General features: G+C 45.1%; 1 protein-coding gene across 1 annotated transcript in view; it reads right to left on the bottom strand.

The window, feature by feature from the left end:
* Positions 1–16295: 16295 nt before the first annotated feature.
* LOC146353606 (chymotrypsin-like elastase family member 1) overlaps positions 16296–18049 on the bottom strand; it is a 41122-nt gene continuing 39368 nt past the window's right edge. The window contains exon 8 of the mRNA XM_084829752.1: positions 16296–16396. Coding sequence (XP_084685878.1) covers positions 16296–16396 — 101 coding nt within the window. The remainder of the gene's footprint in view (positions 16397–18049) is intronic.

The raw sequence follows: 18049 nt of genomic DNA, 5'->3' as shown, positions 1-18049 counted from the left end.
GCTCTTTTTATACTTTAGTATACTAAAAACAGAACATCAGGTACAGATATAGAAATCTTAAAGCATTTATAGTCGTGATGGATGGCTGGGCATGTACACGGTTATAGGCGCTGTTTTATTATTTTCCCTTTAAAAAATCTCTCTCCCTCTTTCTCTTTCTCTCTCTCTCTCTCTAGCAGTTAACATCATAACTGCATTTTTCCTTCTTCATGAGCTGTAGACTAAAGATTTGGAGATGGTGGGTAGGAGAGGTAATGATGCATTTCAAAACACGTTTTTTGTTCCACCTGTTAGTATTTCATTGATATTAAACCAAACAGAAATGGTCATTTTGGAGGATATGCTCCAATAGTACCAGTTAGGCACACATCACCAACTGGTACTCAGACTGCAAAAAAGAAAGCACTGTACCAATGAAATGGGTAATTAGTTGGCTCTAGTTTTGATTCAAATGGAGATGGGAGAGTCACCGATGTTTGGGGTCACTGAAATTCCCTGAACTCCACCTTGAAGCTCAGATGGCCTCACTCTCACAACTTGATTGCAATCTGTTTTTATTTTCATTTGGATGGGAAAAGTGTGCATTACTTCAAAGTCCATGCACAAAGGTGCACTTTCCCCCATAAACTGTGATGTGAAAATGCATTTTTTAAAAAAATAAGCATTTTTAAAAGTGCACATTTTTTTTCAAACATGAACACAAGTTTGGGCCCATTAGATCTCCCCCCCCCAATGCACTCCTGTTTGCAGTCATAGTATAATACAATCATAGAATAGTAGGGTTGGAAGGGGCCATCGAGTCCAACCCCCTGCTCAATGCAGAAATCAAAGTCAGAGCATCCCTGACAGATGGCTGTCCAGCCTCATCTTGAATGCCTCCAGTGTGGGAGAGGTTGGCTACGTAAATATTTATGTAGCCTATTACTGCAAAGAATAGGGAGGAAAATGGCGTAGCGGCTGCCATTTGCGTCCCTGCTCTTTGCCGCGATAGGCTACATAAATATTTACATAGCCAATCACAGGCAGGGATGCAAATGGTGGTGTCCTGACAACGACCCGACCCAGAGCAGCCGCCGCAGCCATGTAAGGTCCGTCCCCGGGGGATTTTGGGGGGTGGCAGTGGGGGGGTAGTCCATTCCACCACGGACTCTGGGGGGCCGGATTCTAAAGGATCTGGCCTCACTGGAGTCCGTGGCAGATTTCTCCGCCATCCCTAGAACCATGTTAGATTCAATAACATCCTTGCTTTGGTAATATCAATGGTGACCACCTCTGACATATTGTATTAAATCTTTTTGACGTCATCTTGCTTAGTTGTCAGCACCAGCACTGCACAATCATCACCTGGAATGGTAAGGGAGAGAGAGGCAAGTAAGCAAAGCTAAGATTTGGGAAGCAGCAAAAAGTGGTGGTCATGGGCAATGTTCTTGGGTTCTCCCCTACCTCACCTCACCTATGTCCCTGCGGAAGCCATGATAGGCTACGTAAGTATTTACGTAGCCTGTCACGGCTTAACTAAGGGAACACAAATGGCGGCGGCTATGGTGGCCGCCATTTGCGTTCCCTTTTTTTTGCCGTTTTAGCCTACGTAAATATTTACGTAGGGATATCAGAGAATTTCTCCATGAATCTCAGGGAGGCTGAATGCCAGCGCATTCGGCCCCCCTAAATTGGTGGAGAAACGGTCTGCCACCCCCCTGCCACCCGCCGGGATGGGACTTACCTTGTGCGGATGTCCCTGGCGACGGCGGCGGCTCCGGCGGCGCTTCTGCGGCAGTTCGGCAGCGGAGGTGGCGGCGACCGGTCTTCCAACTGGCTGCCGCTGCCACCATTTCCAAGTTAAAAAAAAAAATGTGATAGGCTACGTAAAGATTTACGTGGCCTATCATGGCTAGATTTTTAAAAAACACAGTGATAGGCTATGTAAATGTTTACGTAGGCTATCACGGCTGAGTGGGGGGGGAAAAACCGCTCATACACAAATGCTGGTGCCCATGGGCGCCGCCATTTGCGTTCCTTATTTTGGCACGTGTAGTCCACGTAAACATTTATGTAGACTACGGCGAAAATAAGGGGAACGCAAATAGCCTTCCCCTTATTTTCACCGTAGTCTACGTAAATGTTTACGTAGACTACACGTGCCAAAATAAGGAATGCAAATGGCGGCGCCCACGGGCGCCGCCATTTGCATACGTGCGGTTTTTGTTTTTGTTTTCACTCAGCCATGATAGGCTACATAAACATTTATGTAGCCTATCACAGCTGACTGCAGGGACGTAAACGGCGGCGGCTACAGCCGCCGCCATTTGTGTCCCAGCAGGACAGGAGGATTCGTGGCCAGAGGGACAGGGCGCCTCCCCCCGGCCAGAATTTCAGGGGGGAAGGACAGGGCGCCTCCCCCCCCGGCCAGAATTTTGGGGGGAGGGACGGAGCGCCTCCCCCCACCGTGAATCAAGCTTCGGGTTCAGGTAAGGGACTTTCGTACATCCCTTTATGTAGCCTATCACAGCAAAATACAGGGACACAAATGGCGGTGGCTACGGCCGCCGCCATTTGCATCCCTGCAGGCTGCCCAGCAGCTAGATGTCTGGCTATGGGTGACCCCTGCCGGCGGCTCCACGGAATTTCCGTGGAGTGGAGCCAGCCAGAGAGAATTTCAGGGGGAGGGATGGAGCGCCTCCCACCCACCGCGAATGTCACCCTTCGAAAAGGTAAGTGACTTTCGTACATCCCTAGATTTTTTGACCCAATGTGCATCACTTCACACTTGCTTTTGTTGAATCACATTTGCCATATATTTCAGTAGCAGTTACACATTAGGCACACATCACCAACTGGCACACAAACCATAAAGGCAGGCACTGCACCTAGTATATGGGTATAGTTGGAAGCTTTGCAAAGCCCTTGAATGAAACCAAACCACATCTCAAATGCAGAGCAGATTTCTATCAAACCTAGACCCTTACCCAATAGCAGGCAAGGTAGACATGGAGAAGGGGAAGGTTGGGTGTGGCATTCCTGCCTGGGTTCCACCTTTTCCCCAGCCTCCATCTCTGAAACTGAGAAACAAAACCCTTCAGGAAACGCTTTCTTTCACCTGGATCAGTTGTTCCCACTGACACCCAAGCTTCAGCCCTTTTACTAACTCTGGGTTCCAGAGAAATGCAACATGCTCAATTGGTTCTCTCAATCCACTACAGGAGAAATAACGAGGAAATATTTTTAATACTGGTAGCATAACAATTCAATCAACATGTGAGAGTCTGTATTTTTAAAATACAAATAAAAGATGTATTTGTAACAGGAGAAAAGTTATAGGTTGTTATTATTATTATTATTATTATTGTTATTATTATTAATTAATGCTTGGTCCTAGCTTCCCTACCCCTTCTAAAATCCTATACACAACCCTCCTTACTAACTAGAAGTTGTTTCCACAATCCCTAAGACCCTATCTGATTTCTAACTAGGGATGTCAGAGAATTCCACAAATTTTAAATGGGATTGAATTCTGACAAATCCGGTCTGTGGAATCCTCCTTGGAATGGGGCAGCCTGGTCGACCCAGACTGGAGCTCACGCAGACCCTTTTTTTTTTGTCCGAATGGCGGATTTTACGAAAATAATCACAAAAAGAAATCCGTAAATCAGAAATGGAAGAATGTGAATAGCTTTACCCTTTTTATGATATAGGCATTTTCCCTGTGACCAGAGGCTTTCTTTCACTGGGGCTGAGTCACGAAGTCCACAGAAATCCTCCATCTTTTCTGTTTATTGTCTGTGGAGGTGAGGTGAGGTCAGGTCAGGTCAGGTCTTGTGAGGTCCGGTGAGGTGAGGTCCGGTCAGATGAGGTGAGGTCAAGTGAGGTAAGGTCAGAACAGGTCTGGTGAGGTCAGGTGACCGGAAGTTACGTGGGGAATCCCTGCGAAGGGCTTTACCCTTTTTACAAAAATAAATAGGCATTTTCCCTATGACCCAAGTCTTACGGAGACTGATGGCAGGAGTGCGAAAAGGATTTTTCAGCAGTATTTACGGAATTATTTACGTAAGTTCGAGGAGCCGAAAAAATGGGGGAATCTGGGGCATACGGACAGTGGAATGGGTCAGCCCTTGGCTCTGCGGAATCCTTGCAGAGCTGAGCCACTCCGCGCAGATTCTGGGGGGGAGGAACGGATCACCTCCCCCCCCCGCGGATTCCCCACCGGAACGGACAGTGGGGAATCCTTACATCCCTACTTCTAATAGGTCAGTTCATTCTTGTTATATCCTCAGAATCCTCATGCCCAGAACCCCTCCCAGCTTTTACTCACTCACTACCAAAAAGTTGACCCTATCTTACCTAGGGATGTCAGAGAATTCCGCCACAGATCTCGGTGAGGCTAAATGCCAGTGCATTCGGCCCCCTGAAATTCATGGTGGACCGAAACCCCCCCACCCCGCAAAATGGGCCCGGAATGGAGCACCTACCTGCTGCCATCCGCACTGAGTTGCGAATGGCAGCCGTGTCTGCAGCCGCCATTCGCTTCCTCCATATAGCCGTGATAGGCTACGTAAATACTTATGTAGCCTACCACAGCTTAACTAAGGGAACACAAATGGCAGAAACTACAGCAGCCGCCATTTGCGATCCTTTTTTTTTCCCATAATAGGCTATGTAAATATTTACGTAGGCTAAAACAGCAAAAAAAAAGGGAACGCAAATGGCGGCCACTGTAGCCGCCTCCATTTGCGTCCGCTGTTGTTGGTTTTTTTGCCATGATATGCTACGTAAATATTTACATAACCTATCACAGCAAAATACAGGGACACAAATGGCGGCGGCTATAGCAGCCACCATTTGCGTCCCTGCAGGCTGCCCAGCAGCCGGATGCCCGGCTGCGGGCAGCCCCAGTCGGCGGCTCCATGGAATCTCCGTAGAGCGTAGCCGGACAGAGAGAATTTTGGGGGGAGGAATGGAGCGTCTCCCCCCGACCACGGATGTCACCCTTCAAAAAGGTAAGTGACTTTCGTACATCCCTAACCTGGGTCACATTTCACAATGTAAACACAAACATTAATATAATATGCATATGTTACACTGGGGTCTAGGGATGGGAGAGAATTTCTCCCTGAAACTTCGGGGGGCCGAGCGCCAACGCATTCGGTCCTCCGAAGGTTGTTCGGAGGGAACTTCTCCGCCCCCCCGCCCCCCGCCCCCCCCGGGATGGGGACTTACCTTTTACGAATGTCCCTCCCGGCGGCGGGTCCCGGCGGCGGTTCGGCAGGTCTTCGTCAGGGGCAGGGGCCACTGCCATTACAAGCAAAGTAAAAAAAAACAAAAGGCCCCTGTGATAGGCTACGTAACGATTAATGATTAATTTCAGCCGGGGAGAAGCACCCCGTCTCCCCGGCCGCGAAAGTGTAAAAAAAAAAAAAACACCCCGTGATAGGCTATGTAACGATTAACGTAGCCTATCACGGCTAGATTTCCAAAGTCAGCCATGATAGGCTATGTAAATCGTTACGTAGTCTATCACGGGGTTTTGTTTTGTTTTTAACACTTTACCTTGTAATGGTGGCGGCGGCATCTGGTCGGAAGACCGGCTGCTGCCCCCGCCCCCGCCGAAAGGCCGACGAACCGCTGCTGGAACCCACCGCTGGGAGGGACGTTCGCCAAAGGTAAGTCCCATCCCAGGGGGGGCGGGGGGGCAGATAATTTCACCGCCGATTTCGGGGGGCTGAATGCGTTGGCGCTCAGCCCCCCGAAGATTCGGGGAGAAATTCTCCGCCATCCCTAGCTGAATGAGGGCCAATAAACTGAAGCTGAATCCTGGCAAGACGGAAGTCCTGTGGATGAGTGGTTCCCGAGTCTGGGAGACAGGCGCATTGCCTGTTCTGGATGGGGTTGCTCTCCCTCTGAAGGATCAGGTCTGTAGTTTGGGAGTGTTGTTAGATCCATCACTGCTGCTGGAGGCCCAAGAGGCCATGGCGGCTCGGAGTGCCTTTTACCAGTTTCGGCTGGTTCGCCAACTATGGCCTCCACTGGACAGGGATAGCTTGGTACAGGCACTAGTAACCTCAAAACTGGATTACTGCAACATGTGGGGCTGCCCTTGATGCTGCTCTGGAAGCTGGAGTGAATGCAGAACACAGCAGCTTGGCTGTTGACAGGAGCCACCCCTTTTCAGCATGTAATTCCTCTGCTGAGGGAACTGCGCTGGCCGCCTATCTGCTACCAGGCCAGCTTTAAGGTATTAGTGTACAAAGCCCTAAACAACTTGGGACCAGGATACCTGAGAGAGCGCCTTCTCCCTTACCAAACTGCCTAATCACTGAGGTCATTGGAGGCCTTGCTCCTGGTGGTTCCACATGGACCTATGGCCTGATCAGAGTCCACCAGGAGAAGAGCCTCCAGTGTGGGGGCCCTCTATCTTTGGAACTCCCTGCCCCTGGAGGTCAGGCAGGCACCAACACAGTGTTGTTTCCAGGGCCTCCTGAAAACAACACTGTTCCAGGAGGCATTCCTTAATTGACCAGTCACTGTTTGTATTGGTATTCTGTGTTGTTGTTTTATGCATAATTTTAATATGGTGTTTTAATCTTTTTATTCTTTTACTGTTTTATTTTTTGTGTTCACTGCTCCAAAATCTGTTTTAGGTATGAAGCAGTATATTGCAAATAAATAAATAAATAAATAAATAAATAAATAAATAAAGTATTTTACCATGATGAACACAATTTCCTTCATACTAGTTAGTATGTATTCATTTTGCAATACCACTTGTGACTGATCATTGCAAGGGCACATGGTTATGTCATTATACCGTAACAGAAGTTCTGATTTATGTTTAGAACCTCTGGCTTGATTGCTTAGAATTTAGCATTATTCTTTAAGCTGATGATCTTTTATTATTCATCTCACAACTCCAGTCACCTGTTCCAGCTTTGATGCAGTTGATTAATACTTTTGGTAATTTGTCTGATCAAATTACCTGATCACAATCTGAACAGATGCCAATGGGAGGTAGTATGGGAGAATCTACACTTATCATTTACGTCGTTATCAAAGCGCAGTCATAACTGCTGGGGCACATGATGCATATGGGATACCATTTTTGTAGTGCTTTTATCTGGAAATTATAACGTTAAAGACCCACCTCGAGAGGAATGTAATTTTTTCCCTTGTAATGCTGTGACAATGTTTTTGTGTGTGTGATGTTTTCCCTAGCTATGGTTGTCACATTCTTTCCTGGGCAGGTGTGCTGTGATCAAATACTTGAATTATCTCCTCCAATCACAGTCTAGTGGACATGCTTCATGCATTTTGACGGGTTCCGTCCCACTGGCAAACTGGCCGCATGGTCGCCACCATTGCAGAGAGTGCTCAGAACTATCCTGTCCACTTCGTTGCTGCCTTATTATTAAATCCTCTGTGTGATCAACACATCTTTAAAATACTGGCCTGTGAAACCAAGGGATTCCTCTTGTGACTGTTAGAATTTCCGACACTGAAGGTAAGCAATCTCTCTTCCATTTATTTGAGCAGCACACGCCGCACTGCCCCATTATTTCCCTGCTGGAACTCATTTGATACAATGCTTCTACCTCCACTCCCAGCCACTGTTCCTCTCTGTAATCCACTTCTGAATCTGATTTGCTCGATTTTCATATTTCCTGCCCGTCCCTCCGTGAATGCGATTCAGTCATGTTCGCAAACTTTGTTTTTTTAAAAAAAAAAAAAATGTTTCACAGGGAATTCTTCTCTTCTGGTGTTCTCCCCGTGTCGTTCTGGTCTGCATTTTGTTTACACATGCCTGTCTTTTTATACATCCTGTCTTCTGCAGCCCCAGAAGGAGCTTGGCCACAGCCTGCCGCACCAGTGGAGCTGGAGCCCAAGCCTGTCTCTGTCCCTGCCCAACAGGGATCTAAGGCGGGGCTGCCAGAGGCAGCGCCTCAGCCACACGCCAAGTGCAGCGCTAAGTGCGCACTTAGAGACGCACTGGGTGTCACACTGGACATCGCATAGGAGGCGATAACATTACACTGAGTGGCCTGCCTCCCAGGGCCCTTGCTAAGATCCGCAGCCACCCGGAGAGAGAACAAGGAGGCCACTACTGTTGCTCGGCTGATTTTGGTTCCAGAAATACAAACTGCATAGGAGACAGAGCTGGAAATCCAGGAAGAATCCTGCTGTGCTTTATTCAAAGCAGGCTTCTCTGAAAGCCCTTCCCTTGTGAACCTTGTGATTCAGCAGCTCCTCTGTGTGTGTGAACTTTGAAGTTCTCTTTCATTGGGGGAGAAAAAGGAGAGTGCAAACGATTGGAGGTGGTGCTTCACAGCAACTGTTATTTGTTTACATTAGTTTGGGATTTAACTTTGGAAATAGTTCAAGGAATGGTGCTTACCAGAAAGGCATAGAGAACCCTGGGGATCATACCCACTATAGAAAGCGTCCCTCTAAAAGGCCGAAAAAAAATCAAACAAAGATTATCCAATTCTTTCCAGAAAGGGAGGAAGAGAAGGGGATGGCTGATGAAGCTTTACACACATCACATTCCATCTTAGATTGGTCTGTATGTCTTAAAGGCACCATTCAAGATCTAAAAGAGGACGCATCATCTGTAAACCTTGCATTAGAGTTGGCAGCTGCCAACAGTAGAGCATCACATGAGTTAATGCAGTCACCTGTAAACAATCATCAGCTGCATGAACTGATGCTCAGAGTTCGCTCCCAGTGATGAGAAAGCAAACAAGGAAAAGTCCTCCCATCAGAGTAACAGCCTACCAATTGAAGGCTGGCTCTCTTTACTAATGAAGGATATTGAACATGTTAAACTCTTCCTGTCTGAATGCAATAAACTTCTGACCACACTTGTGGATAGGGGTGTACAAACCCCCCTTACCTGGACTCCACAGGGGTCCATGGGGGGGCGACCTATCCCTCCCCCCTGGAATCCTCACCAGCCAGCTCCACTCGGTGGCGAGTCCACAGAGCCACTGGCCAGCTCTGAAGTGCCAGCAATACGGCCGCCATTGCTGTATAGCTGGGGGGCCAGGTTGACTGTGGCTGCAAATGGCGTTCAGGATGCCATTTGCAGCCGTAAAGGTCTTAGTTTAAGGTAAATACAGCCATAAATGGCTGCATTTACCTTAAACTAAGGCTTTTACAGCTGCAAATGGTATCCCAGTTGCCATTTCCAGCCGCAATCAATCCAGCCCACCAGTGATACGACAATGGCGGCTGTATCGCTGGCACTTAGGAGCCCGCCAGCAGGGAGGATCCAGCCAGCGAGGATTCCTCCTGAAGGTGGAGGTAAGTCTTCCAATCCTCCATGAATTCTGGGGGGCCGGATTCAAAAGGATCTGATTTGCTCCATTTTCATATTTCCTGCCCGTCTCTCTGTGAATGTGATTCAGTCATGTTCGCAATCTTTTGTTTTTTAAAAAAAAATGTTTCGCAGGGAATTCTTCTCTTCTGGTGTTTTCCCCGTGTTGTTCTGGTCTGCTCACTGGGGTCCGTGGAGGATTTCTCCCCCATCCCTACTTGTGGGTGCCCTTAAAAGGGCTGCCCCCAGGCTAAAAGAGGAGAGTCAAGCGATGAAGCGTAGTAAATATTAATCACAGGCAAATAAGCTAATAGTGAGGAAGAGCAGGATATGCAAAAGTGTGGTTAGAAAGAAGGAGAGTAATAAATTAAAGAAGAGTAAAAATATTAAAAATATAAAGGGGGCTTGTTTTAGGAAAATGGTTTTTAAGAAACTTTTTAAATTATTAGATAGTAATCCCAAACAGATAATAGAACAGACAACTAAGATGGAAATTAAGAATACAGAAAATAGAAATAATGATGCCAGACAGGATCCATGGTCACCTATGCTGTCAGGAATAAAAAATATGCCAGAAGTCTTTAAATAACAAGAACTGGAATTTAGTACTGATCTGTAAGAACCTAGTTTTATCTAACTACCCTAACCCTAAAGGGTTCTTAACACAGAAGGAACATAAATTACATCTTCTACAAAGCTTAGATATGGTGTTCCCAGGCTTGTTTACCATCATTGACCTAGTATATGTGGAATATCTGTACTTCAACTATTTTTGCACTGATGCAGCGGTCACCTTTCGAGAGCAAGGTTTAGCCAAAACTGTGTATAATAGCAAGGGCATAACAGTCTTAAGATTCTTTGAGAACCAGGCACCGCCACTGGCTATAGTTGGCTACTCTTACACACGAATAAAAGATAATGGAGCTGAGAAAGCTAGCAGCACTCAAGATCTAATTGATCTGGACACCATTGAGGAAGTCCCCTCCAGCTATAAAAACCTCGAGACTGAAGGGCCAAAGTGCATTGTAAATATTAGTATTCAAAAACTTAATGCTCAAGAAGAATGGCAATTACTGGGTGAGGGGAAGAAACCATTAACCAGTGAGGAAAAACTGCTCCTAGACTCCTTTGGTGCTGACTGTGCCTCTAGAAGCACAAAATGAAATTATGCGGAGCCTGGAGGCTCTGAGAATTCTTTTAATAGATTTGCAGGCAGAACAAGAGGGATCTACTGATTAAAAAAGGCGTACACTGGGTAGCAGAGGATCTTATCCTGGCAAAACAAAACAGTAGCCCGAAGGAAAGGAAGGGAATTGTGCAGGAGAACCCTGAGGTGGAGACGAGTACCTAGAACTGTCATATTGTAGCAAAGATTAATCCAATAGGAAATAAAAGCAAGCAAAAATATACTAGGAGGCACTTAGCTTCTACAATAGTGAATGAAAATTCTGTAGTTCCAAAGTTTCCCAACTGGTCTGATATGAAATTTTTAGAAGATGAGGAATTGGCTGAGTCTGAGAGGATACCAACTCCTGTTTACCAGACAAATGCTGGCCATCCAGTGATCTCAAATGCCAGCAGGTTGAGCCCAACAACTGATGAAATCGGATATTTGGAAGAGGAGATGGGGGCTTTTGAGAGGGGAATGCAAAAAGATCAAAACCGAATGAGAAGCAAGGTCACCACTATGAATTTTGGATTGCCACCTACCCTGGATTGACAAACACAATGCCAACCTAATTCCCAATTAAGACTTCTGTCCTGGAACATTGTGGGATGGTTGGGTAAAGTATCAGACTCTGCTTTCATAGATTTCATTAATAAATTTGATATCTTATTACTGCAAGAGACCTGGGCAAGGGAGGAGTTAGATCTGAATGGTTTCGCTGCATACTCTCTCCAAGCGGTATCTAGTCACACAAAAGGACACTCTAAAGGGGGTCTGAGTTTGCTGGTTTCCACTAAACTCAGAACCTCCAGTACGAAACTAGTCCATCTGTCTCACCTTGCCACCTCTTTAGTAATTAATCTTAGATCGATGGGGCTACTGATAATAAATGCCTATTTTCCCCCGCAACAACAAAAACAATCAACTAAGTATAATTGGTCAAAATTGGAGGAGTATATTAATAAGATGTCCGTCTTGTATCCAGAAGCCTGAAATGGAGGAGGCGCACCCATTACCTCTTAGACAATCCAAAGACATGAGATACAACTATGCTGGGCTTTGCCTTATGGAAATGGTAAACAGGTTGGAGCTAGTTATTTTGATTGGTGGGGTAGAGGGTGATAGGAAAGGTGAATTTACTTTTTTATCTGTTTTGGGTGCATCTACAATTGATTATTTCTTAGTTTCCTATAATTTGTTAAATTTGGTGTCCAGCTATGAGGTGGGAGAGCGCAACGAGAGTGACCACCTACCCTTGCTATTATCTTTAAATCTGAATAACCAGATTGCTTTTGCAAAACAGGAGCCAATGCTAAATCTCGAGGCTGAAGTAAGAGCTTCATGTATTAAGTGGTCTGCCAACCTTGAGACTGCCATAAGAGAGCTATTGTGGTCCGACAGCAGTTTCCAATTTTTCAATGCCATTTTAGCAGCAGACTCTTTGGTAAAACTTCTGGATCTGTTTCAAAACCTGATCCTCTCTCTACAAAATTGCTTGAATTATAAAAAACTTTTGAGAGCAATATGCCCTTACCTATTATATAAGTCTAAACCCTGGTTAGACCAGGAATGCATTGCCATGAAAAAATCTTTAGTCAAAAAATACAGGGCCTACAGAGAATTGAATCTGACAACACTCCCAACAGAGTGGTTTGTGTTAAAAAGGAGTTATAAAAACTTAATTGAAGAAAAAAAGAAACAGGCCCTGATAAAGACATGGCAATGTTTGATGAAAGCATCAAGGACAAACGATACAGCTATATTTTGGAGGATTGTCTCTAAGGTCTGGCAGAATCCAACAGTTTGTCTGGATTACCATATTCCAGTTAATGTCTGGGAATCTCACTTTAGAGATATTTATGCAAGATGTCAATACTGTCAACAGGTGACACAGACTAATATAAACAGTTTTCCTAAGTGGCTGCCTGTTTCTATGTCAGAAATTGCTAACCTTATCTCGAAGCTCAAACCTGGTAAGGCACTGGGGGTGATAGTATTCCATCTGAATTGTTGAAGGCTAATGTAGAGTGGTGGGCCCCAGGGCTAGCTGCTTTATTTACCTTCATTGATCATTCAGCATCCATCCTGGAGGACTTGGGGCTTGCTGTTATTGTCCCAATTTATAAAAAAGGGAAAAGATCAGATCTTGCAAATTATAGACCAATCAGCCTGCTAAGTATTATCAGCAAATTATATGCCAGCCATCTTAATGAAAGACTGCAGAACTGGCTAGAGCAAGGAAATATCCTGGAGGATGAACAGGCTGGTTTTTGGTCAGGGCAATCTACGGTGGATCAAGGATTGGTTCTTCAACATCTTGTTGAGAAATATTCTTCCAGCAGTGGGGCTCTATATTCAGCCTTCATGGATTTTAAGTCATTTGACTTCATTTCAAGGGATAGATTATGGGGAAAATTTGAGGCCACAAATATTGATCGGCGGCTGCTAGCACTCATCCACTCATCCTTTATGAAAACACCCATGTGAGGATAAGATGCAGTCGTGCGGGTCACTTATCTGGACCCATACCAACTTTTAATGGAGTTAAAAAGGGACGTATTCTAGCTCCTTCCCTTTTTAACTTTTATATTAACTCCTTGGTGAAAGATTTAGCCGAAATAAATTCCCACCCTCCCAAGCTGGCAAATAGATCTTTATCAATACTTCTTTATGCAGATGATGCAGTACTCTTATCACTAACAAGTGTTGGCTTGAGATGCCTCCTAAGGGCACTCAATATCTATTGCAAAAAAGAACGCCTAGTAATTAATTACTCCAAGTCTAAGGTTGTAGTCTTCATCAAGACAAGAGAAGAACAAACACAGACGGCAGATAAATGAGCGTCCTATTCAACAGGTTGCAACATATACTGTAGATATCTGGGTGCAACTTTCCATTCATTTAGCTCTTGGAGAACTCAAATATCCAATGCTGCAGATAATGCCCAGAGGAGTAAAAAGGCACTCCTTCACTTTTTTTACACCAAAGGGGAACAGCATATCCCATCAATCATTCAGGTATTTACAGCCAAGGCCATAGCTCAGATGCTGTATGGTTTGCAGATATGTGCTTTTATGCCCCATTTGAAAGCATACAAACTAAATTTTTGAGAGCCATATTTGGAGTCCTGAGTTGTGTGCCCAATGTAATTTTATTATTAGAAGCAGGGCAAATTTCTGTAGAAGCTTGTGTATGGGTCTATAAGATAAACCTTTGTTGCAGATGATTTTCTTTCCTGTGGGATTGGCCCCATTAACTTTAATTGATGCCTTTCAGACAAAATGGATAAGGACATTCAGTGAGAAGTTATGAGATCTGGGATTCTCCCCTAATGCCCTTAGCTCTCAGGTACGAAAAAGCCAAAGTTACTATCTGTCAGCGAATCTGGGATATTGAATTGCAAAAGCTTTTAGGTTTGGCCATTCTACACCCTGATTTCAGGAACAATGGGAGAGCACCCTTGCCTGCAAATTATTTGTCAAATCTGATTATTCCCAAATTCAGAAAGGCTTTTACATTGGCCAGATTCAATGTTTTGCCATCTGCACTCTTGGAAGGCAGATTTAAGAGGGTCCCATATCAAGAACGCTTATGCCCTTGTGAAGCAGGGGAAGTGGAGACAGCTGGACACATTTTGTTTTATTGTTCTTTTTATCGTGATCTTCGATGCACTTTTATTACCCAGGTTTTACAACAAATCCCTGGCAGATCTGATTTATCTTACTTGTCATATTTTTTATCTGATCAGAATCCCCATGTAACAGCAAAAGTGGCCAATTTTTGTGCAGCTGCTATCACTTGCTGGAGGGTGTTGACAAAATAATATTATTTTAACATAATTTTAACTTTGTAATAAATTGCTATATTGGGATTGTATGTTTTTAATCATGTAGTCTTGTGTGTATGTGGTCTGATAGCATGAGTTTTGTATGTTTGTTATTAGTTATGCACTGGCCTCGGACTGGAATAAAAATATTCATTCTTCTGTAGCCCCTGGATAAAATCCTGTTTTCCAAATCTGTGATTCACATAGCCCCTAAGATATTAAGTCTGTGTAAAAATCTAAATCCAGGGACAAGACTACTGCCAGGGTTTTATTTTTTTAATACGAATTCCCCACATTTGCTCATGCAATTGTTCGCATTAACTTGGCCTTTCTAAAATATCAAATCGCATCCCACTGTATTTTACCAGCTACATTGCACTTATGAAGGAGATTACTCTTATTTCCTCAACATGATCAAAAAGGTCCGTTGGTCTTTAAAATGGTGACCACAGGTACTAGAAATGGCGTCTGGCTGCTGTTCAATTTCTTTATATGTCAAAGGTGCAATTCACACGACTGATCCTCAGAGGAAACCAACCAACCAACCAATCTTGAAGGGAGCATTTCCACATCAGGAATCCTTTCTCCCCAAAGGAAAGCATGAAAGAGAAGACCTCTTTCTTGCTTTTTTGCAAGGCAGACCCAAAGTTGCTGCTGCTGTGCTGCACAGGCAGCCCTGCACAGTCTTGCCTGTTAAATCTTTACTGCGTCTTACCATCTTTTTTAATGAATTCAACAATAGTATTTTTTTTTCTAGCATCAGCACCTCAGCTGAAGGTGTTCAAGTGCCTCTCATGTCCCAGACGTGTGTAAGGGCATGTGCAGAGTGCTAATTAAATTCTTCATTCTAAACCTTCTCAGAGAAAAATTATTACATTGCAAGAGCAAGACACCAGGTGTGGTCACTAGTGCCTGGTTGTAACGGTACAATGCTTTACTGTTCGATGGTCCCTCACTCTGAAATCAGTCTCCTTCTCCATGCTTATATAGGGAACATATGTGTTAACAACTTATGCTTTTTCTCCACGTATGTGCAGTTCTCTGTCTGCAATGACCAATATTCATGTCTAACCCCAATGTCTAACCCCACTGTCTATGTCTAACCCCAGTGTCTAACCCCAATGTCTAACCCCAGTGTCTAACCCCAATGTCTAACCCCAATGTTCATGTCTAATACTTCTCTGCCTGCAATGACCAATGTTTGTGTCTAACCCTATGTCTAACCCCCATGTCTAACCCCACTGTCTATGTCTAACCCCTATGTCTAACTCCAATGTCTAACCCCAATGTCTAACCCCAGTGTCTAACCCCAATGTCTAGTAACCCCAGTGTCTAACCCCCATCTCTAACCCCACTGTCTATGTCTAACCCCAGTGTCTAACCCCAATGTCTAACCCCAGTGTCTAACCCCAATTTCTAACCCCAATGTTCATGTCTAACACTTCTCTGCCTGCAATGACCAATGTTTGTGTCTAACCCTATGTCTAACCCCCATGTCTAACCCCACTGTCTATGTCTAACCCCTATGTCTAACTCCAATGTCTAACCCCAATGTCTAACCCCAGTGTCTAACCCCAATGTCTAGTAACCCCAGTGTCTAACCCCCATGTCTAACCCCACTGTCTATGTCTAACCCCAGTGTCTAACCCCAATGTCTAGTAACCCCAGTGTCTAACCCCCAGGTCTAACCCCACTGTCTATGTCTAACCCCTATGTCTAACTCCAATGTCTAACCCCAATGTCTAACCCCAGTATCTAACCCCAATGTTCATGTCTAACACTTCTCTGCCTGCAATGACCAATGTTTGTGTCTAACCCTATGTCTAACCCCCATGTCCAGCCCCACTGTCTATGTCTAACCCGTATGTCTAACTCCAATGTCTAACACCAATGTCTATGTCTAACCCCAGTGTCTAACCCCAGTGTCTAACCCCAATGTTCATGTCTAACACTTCTCTGCCTGCAATGACCAATGTTCATGTCTAACCCTTATTCTACTATAGGGGTCTGCTGTTGAATGTTGCTCCTTCTACCACAGAGATCTTCACTGCTCCTTTACAGTATCTGTCAGCATTGTTCTCAACCACCACAGTGGCACCTACCAACAAGGAAAGAGGCATCTCCTGGAGGCACCAGGAGATTATAGATCTTCTAGATATGTGAGGAGAGCAGAGGATTCAGGAGCAACTCAGGAGTAGTCATTGCAACATTGACTATTTTGAGTTAGTGGCCCAGGAGATGTCCAGAAGATGACACAACCACAGTGTGGTAGAGTGCAGGTCAAAGACCAAATACATGCTGTTTGAGTATAGAAAGGTAGTTAACCACAATGCAAAGTCTGGCAATAATGCCACGACATGTCCATACTTTGCACAGCACTCTTCGAGGTGATGAGACCATTCTCCCAAAACACGTATCCTCTAGTCTACAGATTATCCACACAGTAACACATCCTGAAAGATCAGCCCTTGTGAGGAGCAGCAGGTCATGTCATCACCAGAAATGTTTGAGGACTTGCAGACTATAAATGTTGCTGAATACCTAGGCAGTGTTGAGAATCAATCAAGTAAGTGATACAACCTCATAGGCCAGAGATTACAGAGGCATCCATACTCCTAGAACCAAATAGGGCATGTCAGAGAAGGGAAACAGTAAGCAGCAACAGGCATTCACTTGTCAGTCACACCACTCTGCCATAGGGGTGCATGGAGTTGTTCAGTGTTGGGGCCAATCTACACTTACTTTTTTTTCGCTTCCAATGAGGTTTCACCGCCCGTCTTTCACACTATGCAGTACCCGCCTCAAATTGGAACTGGAATTTCCTGTTTCTGTGCTACCACTTTCAATACCCTGATATCCCAGTATTTCCCCTTAATGTGCTCTGATTTTCTGCATTTGTTACCATATCTGGTTGTAGTCCCCTCCCACGCCTGTCCATATACAGCGGTGTTTGTATTTCTCTCTTGTCCAATCACAGATCTTGACGGCCCCATGTCATCTTCCGACTACTGTTTGCATAGGTTCCTCAGCACTCCCCGTTTCCTCAGCAACAAGCAAAGGGCTGGATGTGTGCACACTTGTCTGATCTTGGAAGCTCAGCAGGGTTGGTTTCAGTCAGTACTTGGATGGGAGACCACCTGGGAATCAGGCTTCTTGCACTGAGCAGGGGGTTGTTCTATCCCTTCATATGAGACTAAGTTTTACCCCGCTCTATGCCCTGCTTCAGCTTTAAAAAAAATAATAATATTAAGGCATTATCTTCAAAGCTTCAAAGCTTCAGATCTTCAAATCTTCAAAGAAGCGAATCTTTGAAGAAGCAAATCTTTGAAGAATCGTAGATTCTCCAGCCCGATTGCTCTGCAAACTTGCCCAGGCAAGCCCAGGCAAGTGTAAATGTTTACAGTCCCATCCATGCTCGTTGCATGGAAAACACACACATATCCAGGCAGACAGTCCTCAGTGTCCATGGACTAACATCGATAAAAATGTCCGTGGACAATTTTAATGTCATGTCAGGAGCAGGGGACAAACACAGGGCAGTCTTCGAAGATGCAAAGCTTGGAAGCTTCGAAGAAGCTAGCAGCCCCCCTCCCCCAACGCGAGCGCTGGGTGCCGTCACTGCTGCCCCTCTTCCTCGTGCTGGCTGCAAAGGGCTGGCGTGGGGAAAAGAGCATTGGCAGACACCCCTCAGCCTCTCGCCCTGGCCTCTGGGGGGGGAGAAGAGGATAGGTGCCCCCTTCTTCCCTCCACC

Source organism: Heloderma suspectum, chromosome 2 (genome assembly GCF_057233095.1).
Source record: "Heloderma suspectum isolate Gila_16-S chromosome 2, 16-S_ref, whole genome shotgun sequence".
Lineage (NCBI taxonomy): Eukaryota > Metazoa > Chordata > Lepidosauria > Squamata > Helodermatidae > Heloderma > Heloderma suspectum.
Note: the sequence above shows the minus strand (reverse complement) of the source record. Positions and strands in the feature narration are given on the sequence as shown.